Genomic DNA, 27,440 nt, shown 5'->3' on the forward strand with positions numbered 1-27,440 from the left:
CTCCAGTTAAGCCCTGGCACTGAGGCAAGGAGGTCAAGACTCGGGCGGCAAGATCCACAGTGGGGGCAGCAGCAGACCCCCCTGTCAAATCTTCCTTCCGCCCTTGTTTCTGATGTAGGTCATTCCTCATGTCTTCCCTGCCAGGGAACCCGCTTTGGGGTCCGCCTTGGGTGCCAAAGCCTCTTAGGAAGGCCTTGAGCTCTTCACGTGTGAATGGCCATCATTGGATACCACAAAATGTTCTTGTTGCCTCAGAGACGGCCAGGGTCAAGTGCTTGGGCCGGTTCCATGGGCGAATCCAGTGTTTTTATTGGGAGGCAAAAATTGTTGAGCTTTATTGTGGGGAGATTGGGGGGGCAGGGCTCTGCTGGGGCGGAGCAGAGAACCTCAGTTAAAGGAGTGTTTTTCATACTTTTCGATACTTTTTGACGGCCCGCCGCCTTGAGCATTGTTTTAACTATGGAAAGGCTGCATACAAATAAAATGATGATGACGATGATGAAAGGAGAATCCGGGCGGCAAGGCAAACCGCGTGGCCTCGGCGGGAAACGTGGCTTGCGCCTGCAGGGGGCGCTGCGCTCCGGAGGGTCGCCTCGAGAAGGCGAAGGCGACGCCGCTCTTGAGGGAGCCGCCGGCTGCGCGTCGACAGCGCGAGAGGCCCGCTCGGTTGCCTAGCGACCGGTGTAAACAAACGTGGGAGCGGGGCGGGCGTGTGGAAGCCGCGGATCTTTTGCGGCAGGAGGAGGGAAGGAGGGCGGTTTCGCCTCGGGTGGGGGACGCGAGCAGCGCAGTCTCCGTGGCAGCGGAGGCCGGAGAGGGGTCTCTCCCGCGGCCTGCCCCACAGCGAGGGGGGCGGGCGAGGAGAAGCGCGCCTCGCTCGACTGAGAGTTTCCGAGTTCATCCTTCCCTGTACGCAAAGACCGGCTGGTGCTTTTCTCCTCCCGTTCGCTCTGACGGGCGGCGCGGGGATTGCAGCCCGACGGCGAGAGAGGCAACTATCCCAACTTTTGTTTATGGTCATTTAGCAACATCTTAAGCGTTTGCTTGGGAGCGAGCCCTCTTGGCCGCTTTGGGGAGGGAGGGGCGTCATACTTCTGAGTAAACAGGCCTAGATAGGTTCGGGTTGTAAAGATCTTTAGGCTCTGGAAGACTCCTGCGACTTGTGAAAGAAAATATTTTCCAGACTGTGTTTTATTTTTTGCGCGGTTCTGTTGCGTCCCCTTGCCCATTAATATTACGCTGTTTATTGGTTACATATAGACAATGTTTCTTACATGAACTTGGGAGGGGCCGCAAATTGCTCCCAACAAGTCCACCCCCACAAAAGAGGTAGGATAGGAGGCAGTGGAAGACAGGAGTCCCTGGCATGCTCTGGTCCATGGGGTCAGGAAGAGTAGGACACGACTAAATAACAATAAGGCAAGAGATGGTAACCGTGTGTGATTCTGGGTCTCCCCAGTCCTGTTGGATGGGATGAAATCTAGCATGCCCCCCCACAAATATACACATGTTTTATTCCAGTGGCTATTATATATGCATAACAGGTGGGAGTTCAACAGGTCGTGGCTGTTGACAGCATTTAGAAAAATGTTTCCCCTGTCAAAATTCTATTTGTTGGTTTTATTGATCTTGAAGAGCATCAGGCAATTCTGGGATATAAAACGAGAGAAGATGCTACTTCTGCATAACTTTTCTGAGCAGTTTTTCATTATAGGTAAGAGTAGTTCTTCTCCAGGTAAGAGAAAAGTAATCTCTAAAATGTTGCTCTTTGTTCCCCGTTAAGTGCTGAAGACTGAGAATATAATGAAGACAGAAATAAAAAGAAACTCTCTCAAAGTGAAGTTTGCAAAATAAGCGGGAATTGCTTCACACACAAGCTGCAATGGAAGAGATTCCAGTTAAAGTAGCAGTAAGAATAAGACCTCTACTCTCAAAAGAAGTGCTTCACAACCATCAAGTATGTGTGAGGTTAATCCCGAATACTCAGCAGATTATTATCGGAAAGGACCGTGTTTTCACTTTTGATTTTGTTTTTGGAAAACATTCAACCCAAGATGAAGTGTACACAACATGTATTAAGCCATTGGTGGCATCTTTGATAGAAGGGTATAATGCTACCGTTTTTGCCTATGGACAGACGGGCTCTGGAAAAACTTACACTATTGGAGGAGGCCATGTTGGTATGTGTTTGAAACCTTATATTTTATGATGATTTAATCATAGTTTTCTTGCAGTGTCATTTTATGTCTCACCATTGGTAAAGAGACAATAAGGAAACTTCTGCATAAACTGCATAATCTATTGATATCTGTTGTGGGATTTTTTTTTTAACTTCTCTTCCTATTGAAAAAAGACATAGCCAAAACTCTTCACTAAAATGTGCTGTTTCTGTTTTGCAGTGCAAAGAGTACAGCGGTCTGCCCAACAGCATATTTATGTTAATTGCTGCCATATTAAAGTATTCTTAATTAGCCAAAGTGAAAGTATTTAAAATGTATCAAACTATTCTAATCTTAGTTTTCTGCTGAAACATGGAATACAGAAGCTATCCAGCACAGAGGGTTAATCTAGATTACTCTCAAAGTAGCTAAAAATAGAATTTATGAAACACTGCTTTCTTAGTAAGGGATTCACTTTGGTACAGTACTTCCCAATAAAATAAAATAAAATAAAATAAAATCTATTAATTCATTATCAGTTAGATTTTAGGGAACATACTGTGTTTGTGATAGGTGGCTTTCCATATTAAGATTTCAAGTTGTACTGATGTGAGAGCTGTGCCATAGGTAACAACCACAAATTAATAGGGTGTTTGTGCCAGTCAGTGTCCACAAGGATGCAGAAGGAAGTGTCATTGTCAGGTCATTCTGTGCTATGGTGTCATTCGCAGTACCATAATTTATTTATATATTAAATTTATATCTCTCCCTTCCTCCCAGAGGATATAACAATGAACACTACCCACTTTGTACTTTTCAGCAATTTATTCATTTGCTGAAGAAATTGGCAAAAATCATATCGTGTCAGATTAAATTCTGTTAAACTAAGCCATAAATTTTGCAGTCACTTTCTAACTACGCATCTGCAGGCGATTTGGATAGTACTAATTTGATCTTGAATGCAAATTTAGGAATATAGAAAGCTGCCTTATACAGAGTGAGAAAATTGGTTTGTCTTGCTCAGTATGGTCTATGCTGACTGGTAGCAACTCTCCTGGGTTTCAGACAGGATTCTTTACCAGCCCTGTCTGGAGATGCCAGGGATTGAGCCAGGAACCGTCTGCATGCAAAACACGTGTTCTACCATTGCTCTAAGCTGTCTTGCTTGTTTTTGTATCATGACTCAAAGTCAGAAATGCTGGCCTTTTAAAAAACAAAACGTTGTGTTTTTTCTCTTCTTTCTTTTTTACTTCCTGCTAAAGTTCAGAACATGGCTTGACTCCACAATTCAAATAGCAGGATATTGTATTGCTTTCAGTATGTTTGCAGAATTCTGAAATCAGATTCCTGCTGTTCAAATATTGATGATGTCAATAGATAGGCTGTTCCATTGTATAGGAAAGGAGCTATTTTATGTTTCCAGTGACCTGGTCTTAGGTTGATTATACAGTGGTGCCCCGCTAGACGAAAATATTTCGTTATGAGAAAATTTTCGTCTAGCGGGTTTTTCGTCTTGCGGAGCGGCAATGACAGCCGCGCTCTGCAAAACGAAAAAAAAAGACGAAAATTTTTCGTCTTGCGAGGTAGCCCCATAGACTTTTTCGTCTAGCGGGGCAGCCTTCCGCTAGACGAATGCCTTCGTCTAGCGAGTTTTTCATCTAGCGAGGCATTCGTCTAGCGGGGCACCACATCAAAACTAGGTATTACAATGATCTAATTGAAGATAGCATTTACTCTCTTGAATCATGTTTACTGGCTTTAGGTAGCCATCAGTACTCGACTTCATATTTGGTTCAGGCCATTCTCTGAGGGCGATGAGGGCTCTTTTTTGGTCTTATACATTGTTGGATATTTTCAGTTTGGAGGGGCATGAGGATGTGCACAATGTGCTCTGTAGGCTTCGACCAATCCTTTCCCCTCTTGGATGAGTATATTTGGCAAATACCTTTTTCAATTTGTAACCAACTATTTGTTATCTCTGAGAGGAAAGATTTACAGTATTTGTGTGACCTTGACAGGATTAAATGACTCATATTCATAAAGCTAAGAAGCCTTCAGAATCTTTCTGGAATTTCCAAATGTACATCTTTAGCATTTGAATGTACAAATTTTAGCTGGGTGCTTAGGCTGTTTTATTGTTTCATTTTAGCATCAGTTGCAGAAGAAGAGAGAGGTATCATTCCACGTGCAATTGAGGAAATATTTCAGATTATTTCAGAAAACCATAATATTGATTTCACTGTGAAGGTTTCTTACATCGAAGTCTACAAAGAGGAACTCAGAGATCTCTTGGAACTAGAAACCTCTATGAAATATCTGCAAATTAGAGAAGACGAAAAGGGCAATACAGGTAATAATTTAAACTTAATTTTTCTCTTTGCTCTTGCTTGCTTGGCAGTAAGTAATGTTATAAATGAATTTTTAAAACATACAACTATTGATGTCAAAAGTGCGCACCCTGCAGCCAGGAGCGGAGCAAGCCTGCGACTCCAAAGCCTCCCCCAAGTTGTCAAAACGAAGAGGGAAGGGGGGAATGCCGCAAGCAAAGCAACACAGCTCCCCCCCCTTACCCAGGCGGCTCGGGATAGGCTTGGGAGTCACCTCTGGGCAGCACGCTAAATGTCACCCCCCCTCAGTGAGGGCACACAGGGCGCTCCACCCCCACCACCCCCTTCCTAGGCCTCTGTTAATAACCACATTGTTATTTTTAAAATTAAAGAGGTATAGCACTATAAGAATACTGTTATAGCAGTGTTTTTCAACCTTTTTTGGGCAAAGGCACACTTGTTTCATGAAAAAAATCACGAGGCACACCACCATTAGAAAATGTTAAAAAATTTAACTCTGTGCCTATATTGACTATATATAAAGTAATTCTTTTGAATAGGAATCAAATAAACAAATTTTTCCCACGGCACACCAGGCAACATCTCGGAACAGTGGTTGAAAAACACTGTGTTATAGTGCTATAACACTATACTACATTTTAAAATGTAGGCGGAAAAGCATTGGCAATAGGTAGATTAAACAAACAAACCAGGGTCATAAAATGCTGCCCACAACAAATGTTGTAATGTGTGTTGTGTGGTGATAGGTTCACTTTCCCAATACATCACTGCCATTGTCAAAACTTTGTCCTTTATAAAAACCTGGAAGAGTAGTATAAAAAGTCACTGAATGTGGACATTGTGCTTCTGAAAAGAGGTGGACTTTTTGAGGTTAGATAATAGGGAAATACAGTATGACAGTGACTTGATGATGGTGTTGTGTGAGGGCCCCATAAAAAGTAAATGAACAAAGTGGGGCAATTCACCCTAAATACCTAGCGTGGAGACACACATAGAATACACTCCATTCAAATATCACTTCTTCAAATGCTTGCAGTTGTTTATAATTAACAGCTGCTTACTGTACTTTCTAATGCCATAATTAATTTGCCAAATGTCTTCTTGTATGAGGAATATAATTTTTAATAGTCAAAATTTTGCGGTTAGCTTTGTTTCCTATTCTTTATGGTTTGCTCTTTTAAAATGTGTTTTTAAATTTATTTTTTAAAGTAATTGTTGGTGCCAAAGACTGCCAGGTTGAAAATGTGGATGAAGTAATGAGCTTGTTAGAAACGGGAAATGCTGCTCGACATACAGGCACAACCCAAATGAATGAGCATTCTAGCCGATCTCATGCGGTTTTTACAATCAGTATTTGTCAACAACAACAACCTGGTCAGATTCAGAAGGACACAGATTCTGCACAAGAGTCACCTCAAAGTTCAAGCCAGCTGATTGCTTCCAAGTTCCACTTTGTTGATCTTGCCGGCTCTGAAAGAGTAACAAAAACTGGGAACACTGGTGAAAGGTTCAAAGAATCAATTCAGATCAATAGTGGCTTATTGGCTCTGGGAAATGTGATAAGTGCGCTTGGAGACCCAAAGAGAAAAAGTGCGCATATTCCATACAGGGATGCAAAAATTACACGTATTCTTAAGGACTCCTTAGGAGGCAATGCCAAGACTGTCATGATAACTTGTATTAGCCCATCATCTTCAGATTTTGATGAATCACTAAATTCCATCAAATATGCCAACAGAGCCAAAAATATTAGAAACAAACCTATTGTCAACTACAACCCAGACTGGGACCTTATTGATGAAATGGAGTTTGCCATCAAGATACTCCGTGAAACTGTGCAAAATCAGCAGATTAGTGGACAGGTCCCTGGCAGTCAAGGGTCACAGGATTCGTTTCGGGACAGAAACAAAATCCGCTCTCTTGAAGAGCAGCTTGCCCAGCTTCAGGTAGAAAGTTTTAACTACCGAAATTGCATGGAAGAAGCCTATGTGTTCCTTGCTGAATTAAAAAATATTGCCAGCCTATCAAAAAGTCAACAGGAAAGATTGCAAGATTGGATATGTGTGGCTCAGGAACTCAGGAGAGAGGCTTCTTCAGTCATTCCCCAGGTAAACTGTGGAAGTGGAGGTAACCAAGAAGGACCACATCATATCACAATTCTTCAGCTGAAGAGAGAGCTGAAGAAGTATCAGGTATTTTACTGTAAATTTAATGCAAGTGGTGAGAGTACATAAAAAGGAAATCTACACTGTAACTGGAAAGATTATCAATTCTTAATCAAGGTGCTTTGTAAATTGCACATACATTCTTTGCTCTTCTGGAGGGAAAATCAAATTTGCTAGATGTCCAAAAAAGAGATTTTATTCATTGGGATAATATGTTAAGCAGAATTGTAAGGTTTGGAGGAATAAAAATCTGCATCAGCTTTACATGGCTGAATTACATATTAGTTCCTTATTTTTTATATTCTTCTGCAGCTTGAATAGACAATACTTATACCACAGCAAAACTGAAGTATTGGGAGAGTCTGACATAAGGGTGAAATAATTATCTCATACAAAATGATGTCATATATATGGATTGATGTTGGGATACCTGTTTGTAAGGGGAGAAATTTGCCTTTACCTTATTCAGAATTTGCTTTAGAACACTGATAAAACACAATGTGCTACATTTGTTTTCTACTTTTCTTAATAATAACAAATTGGCTCCTAATTCATTGACAAAATTGCAGAATCTCATTGAAAATAACTAAAATATTAATAGTTGTTTGGTTCTGTGGGGCATCTTTGTGTGTTGCCAATTTGCCTTATATTTATGGTCTTATCACTGCTTGGCTAGTGCATGATTCCTTGTTATGTATTGTGGTGACAGAAGGAAGCAGACTATATCTCTCTGCATCCTGCTGCTGAGTGAAAAACAAAAAATTCTCAGCAGGGGTGTTACACAAGGGAAGGTGAAAGTGCAACTCCCATGCTGGTAGTTTTGAACAGCTGTTTCTGCAAGGTCACACATACCTTGTTGGTCTGCACTTCATAATAGTGCTAGACACAAAACCTGTAAAGAGAAACTCATTTTCCCATTTCAGCTTACTGTTCTCATTCTAGTGCCTACAGCCAATTTTTTTTTAAAAAAAAATCCCATATGAAACACAGATATATATATAGTTGTTGTTTGAGCCAGTTTTGATTACTTTGTAGAAACAATCCCTTGTTTTTGCTTCCTGTGACTTAAAGTGATATACTGTAATCAAAGGCTAAGCATTAATAACCAATAACATCCCTCTTTTAACTTGCTGTTGTCCTGGATTGTAACAAATACTAAGGGCTATATTTAAATTATGTATATAGTAGCTTTGCTTTCTAACATTTTCTGTTCAGGTGGTAGAATAAAACATATCTAACTAATGGAGGAGTAAATACATTCAAGTTCCAATGTGCAAGTTGTGCAAGACCCTCCATTTCATATATTTGGTATTCTTTTTAACCCCTTATTACCTAGCAGGCTCTTGCAACCGATGCAGAAGTGTTTAGTGAGAGAGAGCTTGAGATAAAAGTATTGCAAGATCAAATACAGAAGCTGATAAAGGAGAATCAAGAATATATGGAATTGCTGAAGGAGGCCCAAGAGACAAATAGGCTACAGGTAACTTTCCATTGTGCTGGTTATTGGTGAAGACTGTATGAAGTAATATTAAACTTGTCAATCTTATATAAATTATTAAACCAACATAGTGGAAATAATCTTAAACCAAGGGAAATAATCTGCAATGGACATAACCTGAAAGTCTTAAAAGTGATATTCATGTTCATTTTAAAATGTAAGTATGTGTAGGATTGCAACCAAAGTTTGGGTTATGCTGTGTCAGAATTACACACTATCATTCTAGATGATTTTTTTAGGGTGTGTGTATGATGTATTTTGGTTTCTGAACTACATTTATTATAAAAGTTTAAATACTACCGGTACATTCCCAGTCATCATACTGTTAACGCTTTGGTGGACTTGACTTGAGTGAATCTCAGCATTGCAGTATCCCAACTATTTAATTCTTAGCCTGAGTTTTGTTAAGTTATATAGCAACTCTTAATGCTATTATATATTTGTTATATATTTGTTAAGTTATATAGCAACTCTTAAGTTCTGTTTACTTATAGGCAAACAACTCTAGTGCTTAAATTGACCACACCTCACAACATTTAATTACCAATTATAGCAATCAGAACTTCTATTTATTGTACTAACTCCCAAGATGTATTCATTCACTAGAAAGGAATACAAAAGAAATTCAGTATCTCAGCCTAATCTACCTCACAGTGTTGTTGTGGGGAGAAAAAAAGAAAGAAATTCAGTAGCGTAGCAAGAACTGTTCAGGCTCATGTATTGGTCAGCGAGGGCAGAAATTACTTAGTTTTGCAATTCTGTCAGATGCTTGATAAATACATGTTTTGTTTTGTTGTTTTGTTTTAAGAATGATAAAATGGTGGAGCAGCAGCTTATAATTGACCAGCTAAATGACAAGTTAGAGAAAATGACAAAAGCCTCTGCCTCCAGTGGTGGTTGTGGAGATGGACCAGCTGGTGTAATATCTTCAAAAAGACCATACAGTGTTCCTCTAACTAAACGTTTGGTGCAATCCTTTAATGCTACAGTGGGGCTGGATTCTCGAAAGGTATTTTTAAATTTAACATTAGACACACTATGGCTTATTTTCAGGGGGTGTCTTATTTTTATTGTGTCAGTTGCTGCCCATCTTCTTAACCGCTCCGCATCGGTACGCTGCATAGCCATGCCTATCACTAGTGTGTCTTCTTGTGGAAAAATAAATATAAGACAGTGTCTTGTTTTCGGGAAAACACAGTAGTGCTTGATTGTAAGAAAGCCTCTAAGCAGTTTAGAAAAATATAAAATAAAACATTAAACTGCCGAATAAACAGTTAAAAACAGGTATTAAAAACATTCAAAAGATGATTTGAAATGTTGGTTTGAAAAGTACAGTCTTTTTTCTGTTATATATATATATTGTACAAAAGTGACCATTCTCCACCACAGTAAATGGTTTATCTGACTTTTTGAATGCCACTTCTCCAACCATATTGGGAAAGTTTCTGGTAGCTTGCAGGTTTGCAGCTTCATCTTTAGTTGAATAAAACCATCTTAGAACAGAATTCCTCCCACTAGATTCAAGAGGCAGGGCAAAGACGGCAGATCTCCTGATTCATCTGGGAGGTTTTTAAGAACATTAGAAGAGCCTGTCTAGTCCATAATCCTTGCAGCAGATGCCTATAGGAAGCCTATAAGCAGGACCTGAGTGCCATATCACTCTCCTCACCTGCAGTTCCCAACAGAATTCAGAGTATTCTGGTATTCAGTGGCATACAGCCTCCCAACAGATGAAGCTGAACATAGCCATCATGGCTAGAAGCTATCGATAGCCTTATTCTCCATGGATATCCGGTCCTCTCTTCAAGCAATCCCAAGTTGGTGGCCATCACTGTGTTATGTTTTATGTTACATTGTGTTACTGTTTATATGCTTCCTTTTGACCAAAAAAGGCCTCCAAGACGGCTCACAAAGAGTAACAAAACAAATACAGGGTGGAATTCAGTATTGCACTATGGTGAACATATTGACAGCGCAAGCATTATAGCTTGCCAGATGGAACGACGCCCCACCTCCCCATCCTGCACTGCTCTGGAGGTTCTGCTAAAACATTGCCACCACTGCCTAAGCCAATACAGTCATACCTCAGGCTGCAAACACTGTGGGTTATGTTTTTTCGGGTTGCACTCTGCACCGAACCCAGAAGTACCGGAACGGGTTACTTCCGGGTTTCGGCACTCGCGCATGTGCAGAAACGCTAAATCAAATTGCGACCCCTGCATGCGCAGATGTGGTATGGCGCTGCGGGTTGCGAACGCTGTGGGTTGCGAACGTGCCTCCCGCACGGATCACGTTCGCGACCCGAGCATCCACTGTATCTGGTTAGTATGTATGATTAGGACTGTGGAGACCCAGGCTCAGATCCCCATTCAACCATGAAGCTTACAGGGTACGTGCGATAGTCACACCCACTTAGGCAAGCCTATCTTACAGGTTTGTTGAGACTAAAATGGGCAAGTGAAGAGAACCCTATACCCCACGTTGAGTTCTTTGGCAACCTTTTGTTTTAATGTCTCTAAAGGTACACACAAGCCCTCCAACATACTCGCTTAACAGAGTAATGGCTGGATTTCGAACCCGTAGCCAAATAGCATTGGATCATGTGGAAGAACAAGATGAAGTTCTTCATTGCTGCTTTTCTGATCACAGTGATGAAGATGAAAGAAATCCCAGGAACAGAAAGAGAACCCTATTTAGGTACGCATCTTGTCCTGTTTTATGCCTGTGTATTTAGTAGCAAATACTGGCCCACTACAAACCTGGGACAAAATGTAAATGCATAATTGTGTTATGCTAGGCATTCATGCAAAGTTGAATGTACAGGTGATTAGCATTGGAGTAGCTCCAGGTTGTAACAGAGATGTACTTGAATAAATAGGGATAGCCTGTTAGATATGTGTCTTTTAGCACAGGGCATTAAGTTGAGGTGGGTGTAAGGCAGGAATTCTAGCTCTGCACCAGTAGAACAAACCAGAAGGCAACTTGGCTACAAAGGAACGTCAGAGCATTCAGTGTAATTATTTTTAGTAGTACCCCACCCATCTGACTTGGTTGCCCCAGCCACTCTGTGCAGCTTGCAGCATATATAAAAAAATATAGTAAAACATTAAACCACAAAACACTTGCTATAAAGGGCTACCTTTAGATGTTTGCTAAATGTTATATAATTACTCATCTCCTTAACATCTGGTGGGAAGGCATTCCACAGGGTGGGCGCCACTACCGAGAAGGCCCTCTGCCTGGTTCCCTGCTTATGGATTTGGCAATCACGTGAAGCATTGCCAGAGAAAAACACCTCATACATGTGGTCTCAAAACTGTATTTGTAGGGTTTAATCAATTAAAATGTGTGGTTTAATTTTACTCTAGACGTTCCTTAAATCGTACATGGACACGAAAACAAGCTCCTCCCGGCTCTACACATGAACCAAAAGAGATGCAGCACAATTCCATTTCACAAAATGAAAATATTTTACAGATGGAAACTGATACAGGTAAGGAAAGGAAATGGATGCTGTGATGCAAAAACATTTTCATGTACCATGCATTCTACTAATAATTATTAGGGACATTAGGGTCCAACGAGAAGTATTGGTCTTGTAGTGTGGAAACATTGATCAGGATCTGTAATATTAATTTGGGAGTGTGACATTTGCCCTAGGATGCTAACCTATTGTAATCTTTACAAAACTCAGCAAAAAATACATAAAAGGAATAGAAGTTGCCATCATTATTATTTATTAAATTTCTATTGTTGTTTAGTTGTCTTAGTTGTGTTCGACTCTCCATGACCCCATGAACCAGAGCATGCCTTGGAAACTCTCACTTTCTTCTCAAAGCTTCTCCTTTTTTATGACCATGGAGTATTCTTGGCAAAATACTGGAGTGGTTTGCCCGTTCCTTCTCTAGGTGGATCACATTTAGTCTAAACTCTTGGCTATGACCTGTCCGTCTTGGGTGGCCCTGCACGGCATAGCTCATAGCTCCTTGGAGTTATTCAAGCCCCTTCACCATGACAAGGCAGTGATCCATGAAGGGGTAAATTTCTATACCACGCTTCATTTAAGGATTGCAGTATCTAATTCACAACATGGATTGCTTATGTTCAAATATGAGTGGCATTGGACATGCCTTTTACCATGTTCTAGCACAACATACTACCACAAACATATTAACCAACGTTGCACAAATTGTTAACCAAGGTCTGTACCAGGTGTGGGGAAGTGGATGTGGCTGGAGGACTGGATTCTGAGTTGGTTCACCCTCTGTAGACTACTTTGAGTCTCCTCTCTTGTTCAAAAATATAAATTAATTTTACTTCCTAAATGTGTAATCTACTTTTGCTCCATGGGTGCTAAAGCAGATTTATAGCTAAAAATCTCTTTAAGCTCTGAAATTAGCTGTACATTCTTTAAAAGATTATTCTTTCTTTTCAAGGTGCTGATATTGAATGTATTCAGAAAAGTCAAATACTGAATATGCAGAAATTGAAGAACTCAGAACTAAAGCTTATTGCTGCTAAGCAAAAAATGAGTGAACTGGCTCTTAATATTAGAATGAAGGAAGAACTTATTAAAGAGCTGGTGAAAACAGGTAACTGGCTTTTGCAAGTTGCATTTTATAAAAATGGAAACATGTCCAAAATGATACCTTAATTACTGTTACAGTCAAACCTCGGTTGTCGAATGTAATCCATTCCGTAAGCCTGTTCGGCTTTTGAAGTGTTTGACAACCAAGGCACAGCTTCTGATTGGTTGCAGGAGCTTCCTGCACTCAAGCAGAAGCTGCATCGTATGTTTGGCTTCCAAAAAATGTTCAAAAACCAGAACACTTACTTCCACGTTTTTGGTGTTTGGGAGCCAAAACGTTCCAAAACAGGCCTTTGGGAACTGAGGTTTGACTGTATAGAATTGATAACTTGGCACTCTATCCAAGGAAATCATCCCTATGCACAGGGAGTTCCACTTATGCAACAGAACTTCCTCTCCTCGCCCCATGTCCATGGGTTAGTAAGTCCATTTCAGCCTAATAAAGTGGTAGATGGGGAGGACACAACCACAAATGAAACACTTCATCATATAGTGTTTATATGCCCTTTATACTGTGCTGTCCGGAAGAATTTATTGTTACCATTAATTCGCAAATTGTCTGGGCACCCGGCAGATTTCCAACTTACTTTTTTATTGCAAGATACAGATCAGTTTGTAAATTTACAAATGGCGAAATTTTTAACTTCCGTTTTTACATACAAGAGACGTAATGGGCTGCTGTTTAGGAGCAGAAATCTCCTTATAATATTTATCTAATTTTACATGCTTAATAAGTCTTTTATTGTTACCAATTTTAAATCAAACAGTGCGTGTGTATTTCCCTTGTTTTTGCCTTTGTTTTTTCTATGAGCTTAAAGCTGAAATAAAGCTTAAAGCTGAAATAAAATCGATTGATTGATTGATTGACACAACCTCAACTTGGAGGAAAGAGTGGTGATATATATGTGTACACACACACAGAGAGAGAGAGAGAGAGAGAGAGAGAGAGAGATTAATAGGGTTGTTTTTCTAAAAAGGGGAAGAAGTTCCTTTTGAGCAGTGAGCTGCTATGTTGTCAAAAGTTACAAATGATGTCTTTGCTTTTAACTTGTGGATTTTTAAGGTAATGATGCCCAATCTGTAAGTAAGCAGTATTCACTGAAAGTAACACAACTTGAGCATGAAGCAGAGCAAGCCAAAATGGATTTAGCTGAAACACAAAAGCAACTGCAGGAGCTAGAGAACAAGGAACTACGAGACATTGCTGAAAAAGCCAGGTTACAAAAAGAATTTAGAAAGAAGATGGATACAGCAAAGCTAAAAGTACAGGTATGTGTAGTTGGGAAACCAATTTCCCAAATTCCTTACATGGCAAGTTAACTTAGGATCTTATGTACTCCATTGTATCAATTTTATGATAGTATTTTCTCAAACAAATAGAGAGTTTAGGGTTGGTAGAGCATGGTGGCTTAGAAACAGAACCATTGATCAGGAAGTCATTGGTTTGGAATTACTAGGTAGCACCTATGCCGGGGGTCTGCAACCCACGGCTCCGGAGCCGCATGCGGCTCTTTTGCACCTTTGCTGCGGCTCTGGGCAGGGCCGGTGCGTTTAGCACCGAAATGTAGGGGGCGCTGCGCCGCGCTGCTGGCCCGCCTGCGCCCACCCACTTCTCTACCTTGCCGGCGGCTGTGCTGCTCATGCGTGCCTCGTTTTGTGCCAGCGCAGGCGCAGCAGCAGACCGCAGCAGCTTCCCTCCTTGGCACCTGTCCCAGTGCTTGTGTTTGGCTGCTGCTGGTGGAGCTGCTGGCTGCTGTGATTCGACGAGGCGCGACGACTCGATGAGATAAGGAGGCAGCTGCGGGCTGGGCCAGCGGCGGGCGAGGGGGAAGCCCTCTTTTTAAAAAGTGGAAGGGCCCAGCTCCAGGACACGTGGCAGTCTGGGAAGGAAAAGGAAGCCCGGCTGTTCAGCTAAGGGCGGCCCAACGGGATGAGATGGGCGCGGGAAAAAGCTCAGGGGACGACCGGTCCCGGGCTCTGTTTCGGGGGCGCGCAGGAGACTTCCCTTAAGCAGCGTGGCGAAAGGGGCCCGAGCATGGGCGTACCAATGGGGGGGGCAGGAGGGGGCAGCGACCCCCCCCCAGAAGCGGGAGTCCCATGGACTGAAAGAAGGGTTTTATCCATTCTGAAGGAATGTTTTCCCACGCCTGCAGGGGGGACGTGATCAGCCCCCTGCTTCAGCCCCTCTCAGCTGCCTTGCCCAGCCCCTCTGCTGGCCAATAGTGATTGGGGCAGTGTGCATGCTGTGTGCTTTTGCATAAGTTTGCTAAACTTTTAGGGTTGCATTTGTCATGTTCATGGGGCGGAAGTATTCTGGGGGGTTGGATTTCCCCTTCTAGATTTGCCCCTGCAGCGTCAGGCGTTCGGACGGTTCCTTTAATACAGTGCTTGTTGTTTGGCTGGGGGGGGGGGAGCGTTTCGTGATATTTTGTCATTTTGCCTTCATTACCTGCTCTTCATTACCTGTCTAAATTGTGCTATGAGCTTCTGGGTGTTTATACCGGTATTTTTGTGGGCCGCAATGGTTTTGCGGCTCCCAGTTTTTTTCTCTCTTCGGAAACGGGTCCAAGTGGCTCTTTTTGTCTTAAAGGTTGCAGACCCCTGACCTATGCATTCCACTTCCTGTATTGGTACTACCCACAATTCTCTTTCAGACTTGCAGCACATTCCCATCTATTGTGCATTTTGTTTTATTAGCCAGGTAATTCTTCTTGTATAGCCCAGGTGTATGTGCCATATAAAACTAGCAATTGCAATATTAACTATTCACAAGTGATTTCCCAGGCAATAGACTACTTTCGTGAATATGCAGTGTTAATATATTCTGCTTCTAGGCAAAGACCCATGGCAAGACTTGGTTTATGTTCTGCCTACCTATTTTTCTTTAAAGTAAAATATATTTCGTACAGCTTGCCTTTCTACTTAAAAAAACAACTGCAAGGAGGCTTAACAAAAGCTGCATAGTTAAACAAATTAAAGTGGTCCACTTTACAATTTTAAACAACACAATAATAGTACCATACAGTACAACAATATGGACTAAACTGGCTATGTTGCATTAGGACTTGCAAAGAAAACAGCAAGACACTAAGAAACTGGCATCGCTGTCCACCCAGAATGAGAAACGTGTAACTGAACTGGAGCAGAATGTCAGTCACATGAAAAATCAACAAGCCCAGCTTCAGAAAAGATTGCAAGAGGAGAGTGGAAAAAAGAAAAGCTTGGAGGCAGAAATTCAGCAGGGCCAACTGCAGATAAAGGCAAGAGATTTCATTTCTGTATGTCCTAATAAAACTCTGTAATACCAGTTTCATAGCCTTCTATGAGACACATCTTTGGCACTTTCCCTGTAGAACATCATGCAGTACTAAGATGCTTTTTGTGTCATTTGTAAACCAGGTTATCCCTGGTTCAAATTTCACAACGGCTCTGAATGCACTAGGTGACCTAGGCAAATTGCTGTCTCTCAGGATCACCACCCACCCGCCCTGGGTATGAAGTAATAAAAACCTGCCTTACAGAGTTCTTTGTAAAGATTACTGCATCCAAAGAAATCTGAAGATTCTGACGCATCTTTTCCTGATATTTATATTTTGAAATACTTGTAACCAATCAGTTTGCTTTAAGTCTCATATGTTAGAACTTCCAGTGCTGTAACAAATACTTTCTGTTACTAAAATAACAGACATTAACTACCAGGCTAGGTTCAAGGGGCTGGTTCTGGTGTGGAACGTCCTGTACAGGTTGGGACCAGGATACCTAAAGAGTAGTCCCAATCCCTTATATCCCCAGTCAACCACTGCACTCTGCAGGAGAGAGTTTCCTGCAAATACCATCTTATTAGGAGGTCTGTTCCACACAATATAGGATGTTGACCTTCTGTTTTGTTGAATATTAAACAGGTACCAACTCTGTTGTCTTTTTGGCACCCACTAAAGACCTTCCTCTTTAAACCAGCTTTTTTCTTTTCCAAGCTGCATCTGTACTGGAATTGTTTTTGGACGTTTTAATTGTTTTATTGCTTGTGTGATTTCCGCCCTGGGCTCCTTTGAGAGGAAGAGCAGGATATAAATTTAATAAATAAATATATATATAATAACAACTAAACTTTAGTTTTCCTTTCAAAAACTGAGCTAACGTGTGAAAAGGATTCTCTTTTACTTACAGGAGCTCCAAAAAAAGACAGAGCAGCAGGAAAAGATTCTAAAACTAAAAGATGAAGAAATTGCTGCATTTAAGAGAAAAAACTCATCTGAAACCACTCAGCAACTGCAGGTATGCAATATTTTGTAAAGTGGGCAAGTTGAAATGCTACTGACTGATCTTTGTGGCAGAAGCATCTTCCTTTACTAGGATCTACTGTAAAACTCTGTGGCCTAGGGTTTGCCGATCAGAAGGTTGGCGGTTCGAATCCCTGCGATGGGATGAGCTGCCGTTGCTGGGTCCCAGCTCTTGCCAACCTAGCAGTTCAAAAGCACGTCAAAGTGCAAGTAGATAAATAGGTACCACTCCAGGCAGGAAGGTAAATGGTGTTTCCGTGCACTGCTCTGGTTCGCCAGAAGCGGCTTAGTTATGCTGGCCACATGACCCGGAAGCTGTCTGCGGACAAACGGCGGCTCCCTCGGCCTATAGAGCGAGATGAGCGTGCAACCCCAGAGTCGTCCACGACTGGACTTAACGGTCAGGGGTCCCTTTACCTTTACCTTACTGTAAAGCTCAAGGGCTGCAACTTGTTAACTTAAGTTTTTAAAATAGCAATTCACAAGGGAAAAAATGCTTCTATAATTGAAAACAACAACAACAAGATATTACAGTGTTGCAGTTATTTGGTGTGCTTAATTAACCGATTTTTAACTGTACCATTAAAACCCTCTGGTTGATGAAGCAATTACTAAAAAGCTTGAGATGCAATTCTTAACATATACACTACCCTGCAAGCCACACAGATGGAGACTGTGTTGACATGTAGGGCTTGAAATACACAGGGTTCTTTTTTGCAGAGGGTTTATATATATATATAACACTTTGCAAAGCTGCATTCCTTCACACAAAAATGTTGTTGAACACTAAAGGTGCTATTTGTGCTGTGTGGACGTATAGGTGGGCATGTTTACAAAGTAATGTGCGTCAATGTTCTCTGCTGCCCTCCTCTGTTAACACAGAGTCATCCATATATACCTTTCCAACAGAAAAGGGTAGGGATATAGTACAGGGTGCCTTTTATGGTTGCCACTCCTGCTGCTCTAGCAAGAGCCTCCATAAGGTCATAACGTCCCTACTGTAAGTCTGGATCCAACTGAGTGTTTTGGGGTTTTTGTAATTTGGTCTGTATACAAAAGTTTCATATGAAACTGTCCTTTTACTGAGGTTTTCCAATGTGTAGAGTTGATTGATTATCGGTTTATTTCATTAAATTAAATATCTAAATGGCAGTTCACTACTTAGTCAACTGAAACCTAACAACTGTCTGGTCTTCGTTCCACCCCTTCTAGACGTGTCAATATTAGGTCTTGTCCAAGAAATCTGAGATTGTGCTGTTTTTTTTTTAATGTGGGGAAAGTGACTTTGCTGAAGACCATGTACCTGAGAAGATCTTTATGAACATATACAAGAGTCCTCTGTTTTCCTTCTTGCCTTGATACAGATATTAGAAGAGAAGAAGAAATGGCTGGATGAAGAGCTAGAGAAAGTTTTGCATCAGCGGCAAGAGTTAAAAAATTTGGAGGAAGATTTAAAGAGAAGAGAAGTTATCATTTCCAAGAAAGAAATGCTGACACAAGAGAAGAGCCATTTGGAAATTAAAAAACTGAGATCCAGCCAGGTGCCTTATTTTTGTAATAATGCTTGCTGCTGTCTAATTGAAGCTCCCCAGCAAAACGAATGCACATGGCAGATAGTTAGCTCTTTATTGTCAAAGCTGACCACTGACAGTCATTTCTATGGCTCACGCACACCAGTCTTGCACTCTATGGAGCAGTTGCAGCGACAAGAGGCCACTTCCCCTCCATCAGTTTATATATCTTTCCCCAAAAGGATCCATGCGTGCAGTCTGAGACTGTGTGGAAGTTGCTTTTGCTCTTCCCATTTGAATTATCTCCTGGTTCTGGGAGACAGTAGTGCAGGAGACAATGGTGAAGTGCCCACTTGACTTGCCTGGCCAGGCTTTTTTGCTCCTCTTCTTCTGACCTATTCTGTGCTCCACCCTATAGCTCTGAAGCTTCCCCTGCCTCCAGCTCTTGCCTCCTGGCTAGTACAGTTCCCCACAAATCACTGTCCCAGACTCCAGCCCCTCTTCCCTCGGCAGCACCCTGCTATTCCCCTACATGGTGTTAGTGAAAGCAGTTAGCACTCTGCTGCTATGGTGAAGAGGTTGAGGTTCAGGCAAGATATACATAACTCTCCCCCTTTTTTTGTAAATTTGGTCTACACCCATACAGGGTGAGATCTCACATTATGGCTAGCTCGCATCCGGTTTTCAATGTGTGCATTCGTGCAAGGGCATTTCTGCCTAATTCCTAAACCACACATGCACACTAGTGGGCACTCTTTGATGGGGATGCATGTGCTTAGTATATACACACCCTCCATTACCATTTTTTTCTCCAAACTGGGCAGGTGTGCAGGTATTTCTTTACCAATGCACACACATCTCTCTCTATTTATTATGCACGCCTCTTTTTATTTGCAATGAAAAGAGAGGCCTGCAGAAGTTTTCCCCTGGATCTGTCACGGGACAGCCAGCTGAGGAAGCCTGCCTGCCTGTTTTCCTCCCTCCCTTCCCTGGTGTGCTCTCCTTTCAGTAGGTGGTGGCTTTCTAAGAGACCCTTAATGTAACTCAAATGTATTGCAAAGATGCTGCAACTCAGGACCCTTCTAATTAGGGAGTGCTGCAACACAAGTTGAAAGGAAGGAAGATCTCTGAAAATGGAGCAGAGGCCGCTTTCACAAGCAGGAGCTCAGCTCGTTGGGATCGCTCCCTCAGCCCCATCCAGCACAGTCCCCTGACCTTGGGAAGCCAGCCCTGTTACATTCCATTAGCTCTGGCTCCAACCCTATACTCTCAGTAAACTTTGGAAGGATTTGTCTGTTAGTTGCTAAAACTTCTGCAAGTGCATAGTTTCCATAGGCACAATATATACCATATTCATTGTATTGTTTTGTAATCAAACACTCTCTAATAAAGTGGCTATTATGTTCTATTTTGGGGAGGGGTTATCCTAAAATATATTTTGTTTTCAATTGTGGCTTTATAGGCCCTCAATAAAGACAGTTTAAGATTATCGACTCGTCTGAGTATGCTGAATCAGGAGTTGTGTGACAAAAATAAGCAGCTTCAGAGCAGCAGCACTGATGAGCAAGAAAAGATTATGGGAGAGATCCAGGTTCTACAAAAGGAAAGGGATCAGCTGTTGAACAGAAGGAATAGCGTGGATGAGAAACTGAAGAATGGCCGAGTGTTGTCACCAGAAGTAAGTAAACTTTTCCATTCAGTTAAGCACAATTATCAACCAATCAGAATGCCTCTTTTATATTAATGGTAGCTAAAGAGCTAGTATTTGGAGATACTAAAATAGAACACAGTTTAAAAAATAATTGTGAAGATACAAATCTAAGTAACACTGAATTCAGTGCATACATACATTGCAGTAAGGTCATTCAACTCAATGAGACTTAATTCTCAGGAAGCATTCAGAGCACCAGGATGTACTTTAATAGCACAATTTTAGAAGTCTGACACTGAAGTGAACCTACATGAGGAATGGATACTACTACCACTATTACTGTTACTATTATCTCTGGGCTGATTTTCCTAGTGCTGCAAACATGCAAATAATTTGGGGGCTTTTGACCACAGGTTAGCAGTAAAGAGAAATCTTATTCCATGCTGACAATCATGTGAAGGATTTTTCATTATATTGCAAAATATCCCAGGGGAAAGCAACCCTATCCAATAGTATCGCCGCCACCTCTAAAGTCCCCAAATGTCGAGGCAGGGGAAGCCCAAGTTGTTTCTGGCATCGTTTGGCTCTTGTCTTTGTGAATCCCAACAGTTATGACCATTGTCTTTTGAGCCCCAAGTCCAGTAGCGTATGACCAAGCAGCCATATACCAGATTCAGAGCTGGGCTTACTTCAAGAAGCCACACAAAGAATAAATGAAATATTTTATTGAGGTTACAAACAACAGAATAAGAACACTTTACCAATAAAAGGCACTTAAGAAAGGCTAACCATGTAAATACACTTATGGGAATTAAAGTACAGAACAAAATAACAAAGCTAGCTTGCCTCACTCTAATCACAGCCATTAAAGCAAGCTGCATCAGGCACACGTGGCTGTTGTAATACATGATCCTTCATCTGATTGAAGGCCACTAGATCAAGCTATGGTTTTCCCAGTAGTCATGTACGGAAGTGAGAGCTGGACCATAAAGAAGGCTGATCGCCGAAGAATGGATGCTTTTGAATTATGGTGCTGGAGGAGACTCTTGAGAGTCCCATGGACTGCAAGCAGATCAAACCTATCCATTCTTAAGGAAATCAGACCTGAGTGCTCACTGGAAGGACAGATCCTGAAGCTGAGGCTCTGATACGTTGGCCACCTCATGAGAAGAGAAAACTCCCTGGAAAAGACCCTGATGTTGGGAAAGATGGAGGGCACAAGGAGAAGGGGACGACAGAGGATGAGATGGTTGGACAGTGTTCTCGAAGCTACCAACATGAGTCTGACCAAACTGCAGGAGGCAGTGGAAGACAGGAGTGCCTGGCATGCTCTGGTCCATGGGGTCACGAAGAGTCGGACACGACTGAACGACTGAACAACAACAGATCAAGATCTGGATGTAGAAGGGTATATTTTCCTTTAGCCAATCAGGGCACAGGGGCATATTTCCCTAGCATTAGAGGGTGTGCATGCTGGAAGAAAATGCAGTTACTCTGTGGATTTCAGCGTAATCATTGTGACTTGGACACAGTCTTGCATGGGGCACTCACACATGTGGCAAAATGGACTACTGGTAATTAATTGAACTTTTCTTCCCCAGCTGCCTGCACCCAGAATAATAAGTAAAATTTTTAAACTGAGCCAAAGAACTGGGGATTCCTTCACACAGCTTAATTTAAACTATATACTGTATTTTTCCATGTTAAACATTACGTTTTTTTGCTTTTTAAAAAATTAGCAAAATCTTCTATATAACATTTAGAGAACATGGTCATATGCATGTTGTTTGCAATGTATTTTGAACATTGACAGATTTTAATAATATTATATTTCAAAACTTTTCCAGTAGCCTTCTGCTGTGAATCGTAATGATTTCATAATCTCTGCTCTCTTGCCAGGAGGAACATGTTTTATTTCAGCTTGAAGAAGGGATTGAAACCTTAGAAGCTGCCATTGCTTACAAGAATGAAAGTATCCAGAACCATCGGGACTCCATCAGAGCCTCCTCTCAAATTCTCACACAGAGTGAGGCCAATGTGATGGGAAAGTTGGTTTCCTTGTCTGCTACAGAGCTGAGAGCAATTCTTTTAAAGTATTTTAATAAGGTTTGTTGTTTGAACAATTTATAACAGAAAATTCTGAACGTTCTTTCTGTTGGCATAAAATGGCTTCATGGAGAACTTTCTTATGCTAATTAGTGATAGTTGTGAAGGTATTTAATTCTGAATAGGGTGTATTTCATACACACTGTACATTATGAAGCATGGGTGGGGACGTGCAGCCCTTGCTCTCTTTTCATGGGCTGGTGGTAGGAACCCCAGAAGAAGAAAAGTGTGGTAGTGAGGAAAACAATTGAGGGTGGAAGGGGAAAGAGGGGAAGACCTCTGCAAGCGATCAGGTAAAAGCTCAGGCAAGAGTGATGTTGCCATGTCCTGGCAGCCCACTGTGAGCGAGGGTGAGAGATAGGGATGTCAGAAAAAAGAAAGGCCACTGTGAACTCTGACCCTACCCACCACCGGCTGTGGCCCCTAACATATAATAATAATAATAATAATAATAATAATAATAATAATAATAATAATAATAATTTATTTATACCCCACCCACCTGGCTGGGTTTCCCCAGCCACTCTGGGCGGCTTCCAACAGAATGTTAAAATACAACAATCTATTAAACATTAAAAGCTTCCCTAAACAGGGCTGCCTTCAGATGTCTTCTAAAAGTCTGTAGTTGTTTTTCTCTTTGACATCTGGTGGGAGGGTGTTCCACAGGACGGGTGCCACTACCGAGAAGGCCCTCTGCCTGGTTCCCTGTAGCTTTGCTTCTCACAGTGAGGGAACCACCAGAAGGCCCTCAGCACTGGACCTCAGTGTCCGGGCAGAATGATGGGGGTGGAGATGCTCCTTCAGGTATACTGGGCTGAGGCCGTTTAGGGCTTTAAAGGTAATGTAGTCCTTGAGAGAAGAAAAGGTTCCCCACGCCATCATAAAAGATTACCTTGCAAACTGTGAGTGATATCCATTGTGTCATACTCAGAGTACACACATTTAAATCTATTAACTTAAGCAGGTCCACTCTGAGAATCACCAATTGGATATTGTCCTCTTGATAAAAACATGTACAGTAGCATAGCCATAGATAAAGCCCAGTATGTTTTGTTTCTGTTTGTTTTTCTTTTTGGAAGTTTGACAGTTGTGGAATCTATGATGGAGTTAATAAATGATATATGTTTCCTGGGACATTTGGATTGGATGATTCAACTGAATTTCAACTCAACTATGGGACTCAGAATATCTTATTAGTGAGACTATATAAATGGTGAAAGATGTAATGTATTGGCTTTCCATCCTATTTTTTCATACTTTGACTCATTACAAATATGACCTCCATATTTCATTATTTTTTTGAAGTGTGGTTACCTGATTTCCATGGCCAGGCATGCTTTGATTTGGAAAAAAGAAAGGCTGTTTCTCTTTTAGGTTGTTGGTCTCCGTGAGACTGAACGCAGATTGCAACTCCAGGCAGAAGAAATGGGAATGAGGGTAACAGAAAAAGAGAACATAGTAAGAGAACTTGAATCAGCACTTGAGCATCTCATGCTTCAGTGTGACAGGCGCCTGACCCTCCAACAGAAAGAACATGAGCAAAAGATGCAATTAATATTGCTTCATTGCAAAGGTATTTTGGCTTTGAGAACTCTGAAGTAACATCTGGTTAATGATGATTGTGGGAAGCAGGATGTCAGTCTGATCCAGCAGGATTCTTCTACTGTTCCTAATTTTGAAATTATATCTAGTCACTACTAAAAGTGTAATTCCATCAGAAATGTTCATATGACATGTAATATTTGTATATTTTACTTCCGTACAAAATTACAAATTTCACTTCAAGTATTCTATTATCACTTCACTCTCTTGCTGCCTGTACAAGGATATAAAGTCCAAGAATCTTATTCTCATCCCCACAAATTCCTACCCAGATTTAGTCAGCCAGACAATGCTTGACCCACCAGGCATTGGATTTTGTTTTATGAGGCAAAACTTAATGGTAACTAGAAGTATTGAAAGTTAAACCTATCTGGGTTCCCTATCCCTATTCTACAAGAATACAAATGTTCAGATTTGCTTAATATTGCCCCCCCACTACTCAAATAAGTCACCTCTTAAACTTGTTAATGATCATCTCCCTTTGAGTTGAAGTATTAGTAGTTTATTATGATTATAATTCTCTCTCTCTCTCTCTCTCTCTCATCCTTACAGCCTCAATTGGTTTTTCTTTCCCCCATCTCTTTCCCTCCCCCCAACGCTAATCTCTGTTTTCATTTATAAGAACAATACCTATCTTTCTGCTGCACTTCTACTAGAGCATGATTCCTAGATTTATACCTTTAAACATACTATAGCACTTAACATTTACACTTTGAGACAAATTACAAATGAGATGTAGTATACTCTATCTGCAACTCTGTTCGTGCTATAATGAAGTTTGAATCTAAACTTAGTTCTGTCTTTCTAGAAGAAGATGGGGAGAGTATTGCAGAAACTTTTAAGACGTATGAAACGAAAGTCCAACAACTGGAAAGAGACTTGTTCTTCTATAAGAAAACTAGCCGTGAATTAAAGAAGAAATTAAAGGAACTGGTTGCAGAATCAATACACTATCCTCTGACACAAAGTAAATATTCGAAGTATTGTAATTCTAAAACATACAGTACATAGCTGCAATGTAACTCTTACTCAGCTTGGTAGCAAAACTCCTATTAATCACAATGAACATGGATTTATTTTAACATTATCAGTATAGAGGATATTTTAGATTTCAGGTCTCTTTAATTTTCTTAATAGCTTTCATATAAATAAACATTTTACCCCTTTAACTTTTGCAGACTTGTGTCATTAAGTTCCTACTCAGAAATGGAGATGAGGGAAGACAATTTTCATTGATTTCCCCCATGCTCCCTGATTTTTCTGCTATTTGCTGCCTTCTGCAACAGCTTGAGAGGTGGTGTTGGGGGCTGCAGGGGGAATGGGCAAAAATTATTTCCCAGCCATTTCTTCCAGCAGGAGCCTCTGCTAAACTACACTTCCTTCCATGTATGCATCAAGCCCTTCTGTTTTCCAACAAGGTAACTAGGGATCTCAGTATATTGTACTCTTTTTATTTTTTTAGCTAGCCGTTTTTTTCATTTATTAATTAACACCCTCAGGGGATACTACAATAACAGCAAACAGTTGAACCAAGTTAGATTCATAACATTACAAAACAGAACAAACCATATTAGTTCCCTCAAAGCATCTAAGCCAACTGCATTTTTAAAAATATTTCTTTTTAGGTAATTGTTCCAGTGATGGGATACTGAATCGAGAAGAAGTAATTACCTTGTCAGAAGAATTCAATCGGACATCCACACCAACAGGAAAATTAAAAGAGATAAACTCCCCAATGGGTGATTTAGGAGCACAACAGAATTCATACAAATTTGAAGACGAAGCTGCAGAACTGGGACCCAACACACCCAACAGCCACAAAGAGCAAGCAGGAAAAGTACACCAGCCTGCAAAATCTCATCCACAAGTGTGTTGTCCTTCTCAGGCAAGAGAGACTATGACACAGCTTCAAGGAGTAACCCCAGTAAAACTTCTTCGCAAAGAATTGCGCTATATCCCTGCTTCTGAGCTTTCATCAAGGCGTTCTGGCCTTGCAGTTGGTATAAATTCTGTTCCTGCTGATTCTGCTGAAATGCCTAGAAAATCTGACTATAATATATAATTATCCTTGTAATATTTTGAAGGCAATTACACAGTTCCCTTTATTTCCAGTTTATTTCAGGCAGCTACGATATTTGAGTTATTTCTCATTGCGTGTCTCACACTGCAGATCATTTATTGTGCCCCATAGAAATGTGAGGCCTTAATAGCACAGTGATTATATCAGGGGTTGAAACCAAAAGACCTTTTGTCCTTAAAGAATTAATTTTATTTGTACTGATTCCTCCTTTAGAGTAACTGATGGGTTTTTATTCCACATCTTCATAAATGCATTCTTCTATACCACAAAGAATCTTAGGGCTGGTTCACAAAATACATTTTCAGCTGCATGAGTTATCATGATTGTTCTTGAGTGCATATTTATGAAGACAAACAATGTATAAAAGCAATCACAGTTACAGTCTTATTGTATAGCTGTGGGGGGATTACATTAGGTTAAATGCTGCTGATTGTATGATTGGTTATTTTTACACATTATTTGTCCATATGAACATGGTGGTGACAACCTGGAGCACTCACATGGAAAAAAGAAATCTGGTGTGAACCAGCCCATTGTAATAAAGGTCTTCATAGATACATCAGCAATACTTGGTTTCCAGTCCAAGCATACTTATGCTGAAGTTTGACAAAGCACTTGTGACTGACCAAAGCCTTGGGTTGTGAATGTCCTTTAAAAACAAAACACGACTACAATGTTTCTTAAGAAATTAATGTTTTCACAAGGAAATTTATTTTGCTCAACTCATATTTTAAACGAATATACTCTCAAGCCCCAATTTCTCTCTCTTATAACTAACTCTGTTGTTATGCGACTTTGAAACTTTCTGTGGGGAGAATGTTTTTTTTCCATAATAGAAAAGAAACATTTTTATTGGCTCCAGGGAAATGACTCTCTGCTGCTAGAGCTTGCTGGAGCTATGTCACGTATCACTGAGATAGATGTAGATGTGCTGTCAGTGACCTAGGGCAATAAAAGTTATCCTGCTTGGAAGGCACAGCTGTGTATCTCCTAGCGTGAACTACATGATAAGTTAGGAAACTGCTTTGTCTACTCGGCCTGGTGCAGACATAACACTTACTGTGGATAACGGGACCAGGAGCAGACTTGCAGCATTATATACTCACTCTTCACACACACACCCATATGCTATATGCTTCCTATGATAATTCCCTTGACCCCAGTTTGTCAGTACATAGGGCCATTGTTAGTTTTAGATAAAACGACTCCAGGGGCATTTCTAAATTTTTGTTTTTCTCATTGGTTCCCAAGTTGTCTATTATCTGTGCATAGGATGTGCTTTGTGCACAGAAGGTAATCCAATCCAGCAGAGGCTCCAACTGGCAGAAGACGGGTAAGTTCTCCCATATTGTCCCCCAGCCTCCTGCAGTAAATTTGAAAGACGCAGAACTGTCAACTAGCAAAAACTGCCTCCACCCCCCTTTCCATTGGCTGGAGCATCCCAAGTGGTAG

The 27,440-nt window shown here is 41.0% G+C and overlaps 1 protein-coding gene across 3 annotated transcripts; it reads left to right on the forward strand.

The window, feature by feature from the left end:
* Nucleotides 1-854: 854 nt before the first annotated feature.
* On the forward strand, nucleotides 855-26,024 carry KIF27 (kinesin family member 27). Of its 3 annotated transcripts, none has more exons than XM_033163874.1 (18): nucleotides 855-987; nucleotides 1,782-2,180; nucleotides 4,309-4,509; nucleotides 5,717-6,699; nucleotides 8,009-8,152; nucleotides 8,979-9,179; nucleotides 10,692-10,867; nucleotides 11,539-11,663; nucleotides 12,607-12,762; nucleotides 13,822-14,027; nucleotides 15,821-16,018; nucleotides 16,926-17,033; nucleotides 18,403-18,579; nucleotides 20,012-20,227; nucleotides 22,100-22,306; nucleotides 23,681-23,879; nucleotides 24,717-24,875; nucleotides 25,534-26,024. In XM_033163874.1, the coding sequence occupies exons 2-18, from the start codon at nucleotides 1,883-1,885 to the stop codon at nucleotides 25,968-25,970; spliced, it is 4,191 nt and encodes a 1,396-aa protein (XP_033019765.1). In that variant the 5' UTR covers nucleotides 855-987; nucleotides 1,782-1,882; the 3' UTR covers nucleotides 25,971-26,024. The 3 variants fall into 3 exon arrangements, with proteins under 3 accessions (XP_033019765.1, XP_033019767.1, XP_033019766.1); XM_033163876.1 differs by having other exon boundaries at nucleotides 24,720-24,875; XM_033163875.1 differs by having other exon boundaries at nucleotides 8,012-8,152.
* The last annotated feature ends 1,416 nt before the right edge of the window (nucleotides 26,025-27,440 follow it).

Source organism: Lacerta agilis, chromosome 11 (assembly GCF_009819535.1).
Source record: "Lacerta agilis isolate rLacAgi1 chromosome 11, rLacAgi1.pri, whole genome shotgun sequence".
Taxonomy (NCBI): domain Eukaryota; kingdom Metazoa; phylum Chordata; class Lepidosauria; order Squamata; family Lacertidae; genus Lacerta; species Lacerta agilis.

Bases quoted from the DNA above. Each gene is read 5' to 3' on its own strand.
- KIF27 (XM_033163874.1), top strand. From the start codon at position 1,883: ATGGAAGAGATTCCAGTTAAAGTAGCAGTAAGAATAAGACCTCTACTC. The intron at 2,181-4,308 runs GTATGTGTTTGA...GTTTCATTTTAG, and splicing joins TATTGGAGGAGGCCATGTTG to CATCAGTTGCAGAAGAAGAG. The intron at 9,180-10,691 runs GTATTTTTAAAT...ATGTCTCTAAAG, and splicing joins TGGGGCTGGATTCTCGAAAG to GTACACACAAGCCCTCCAAC.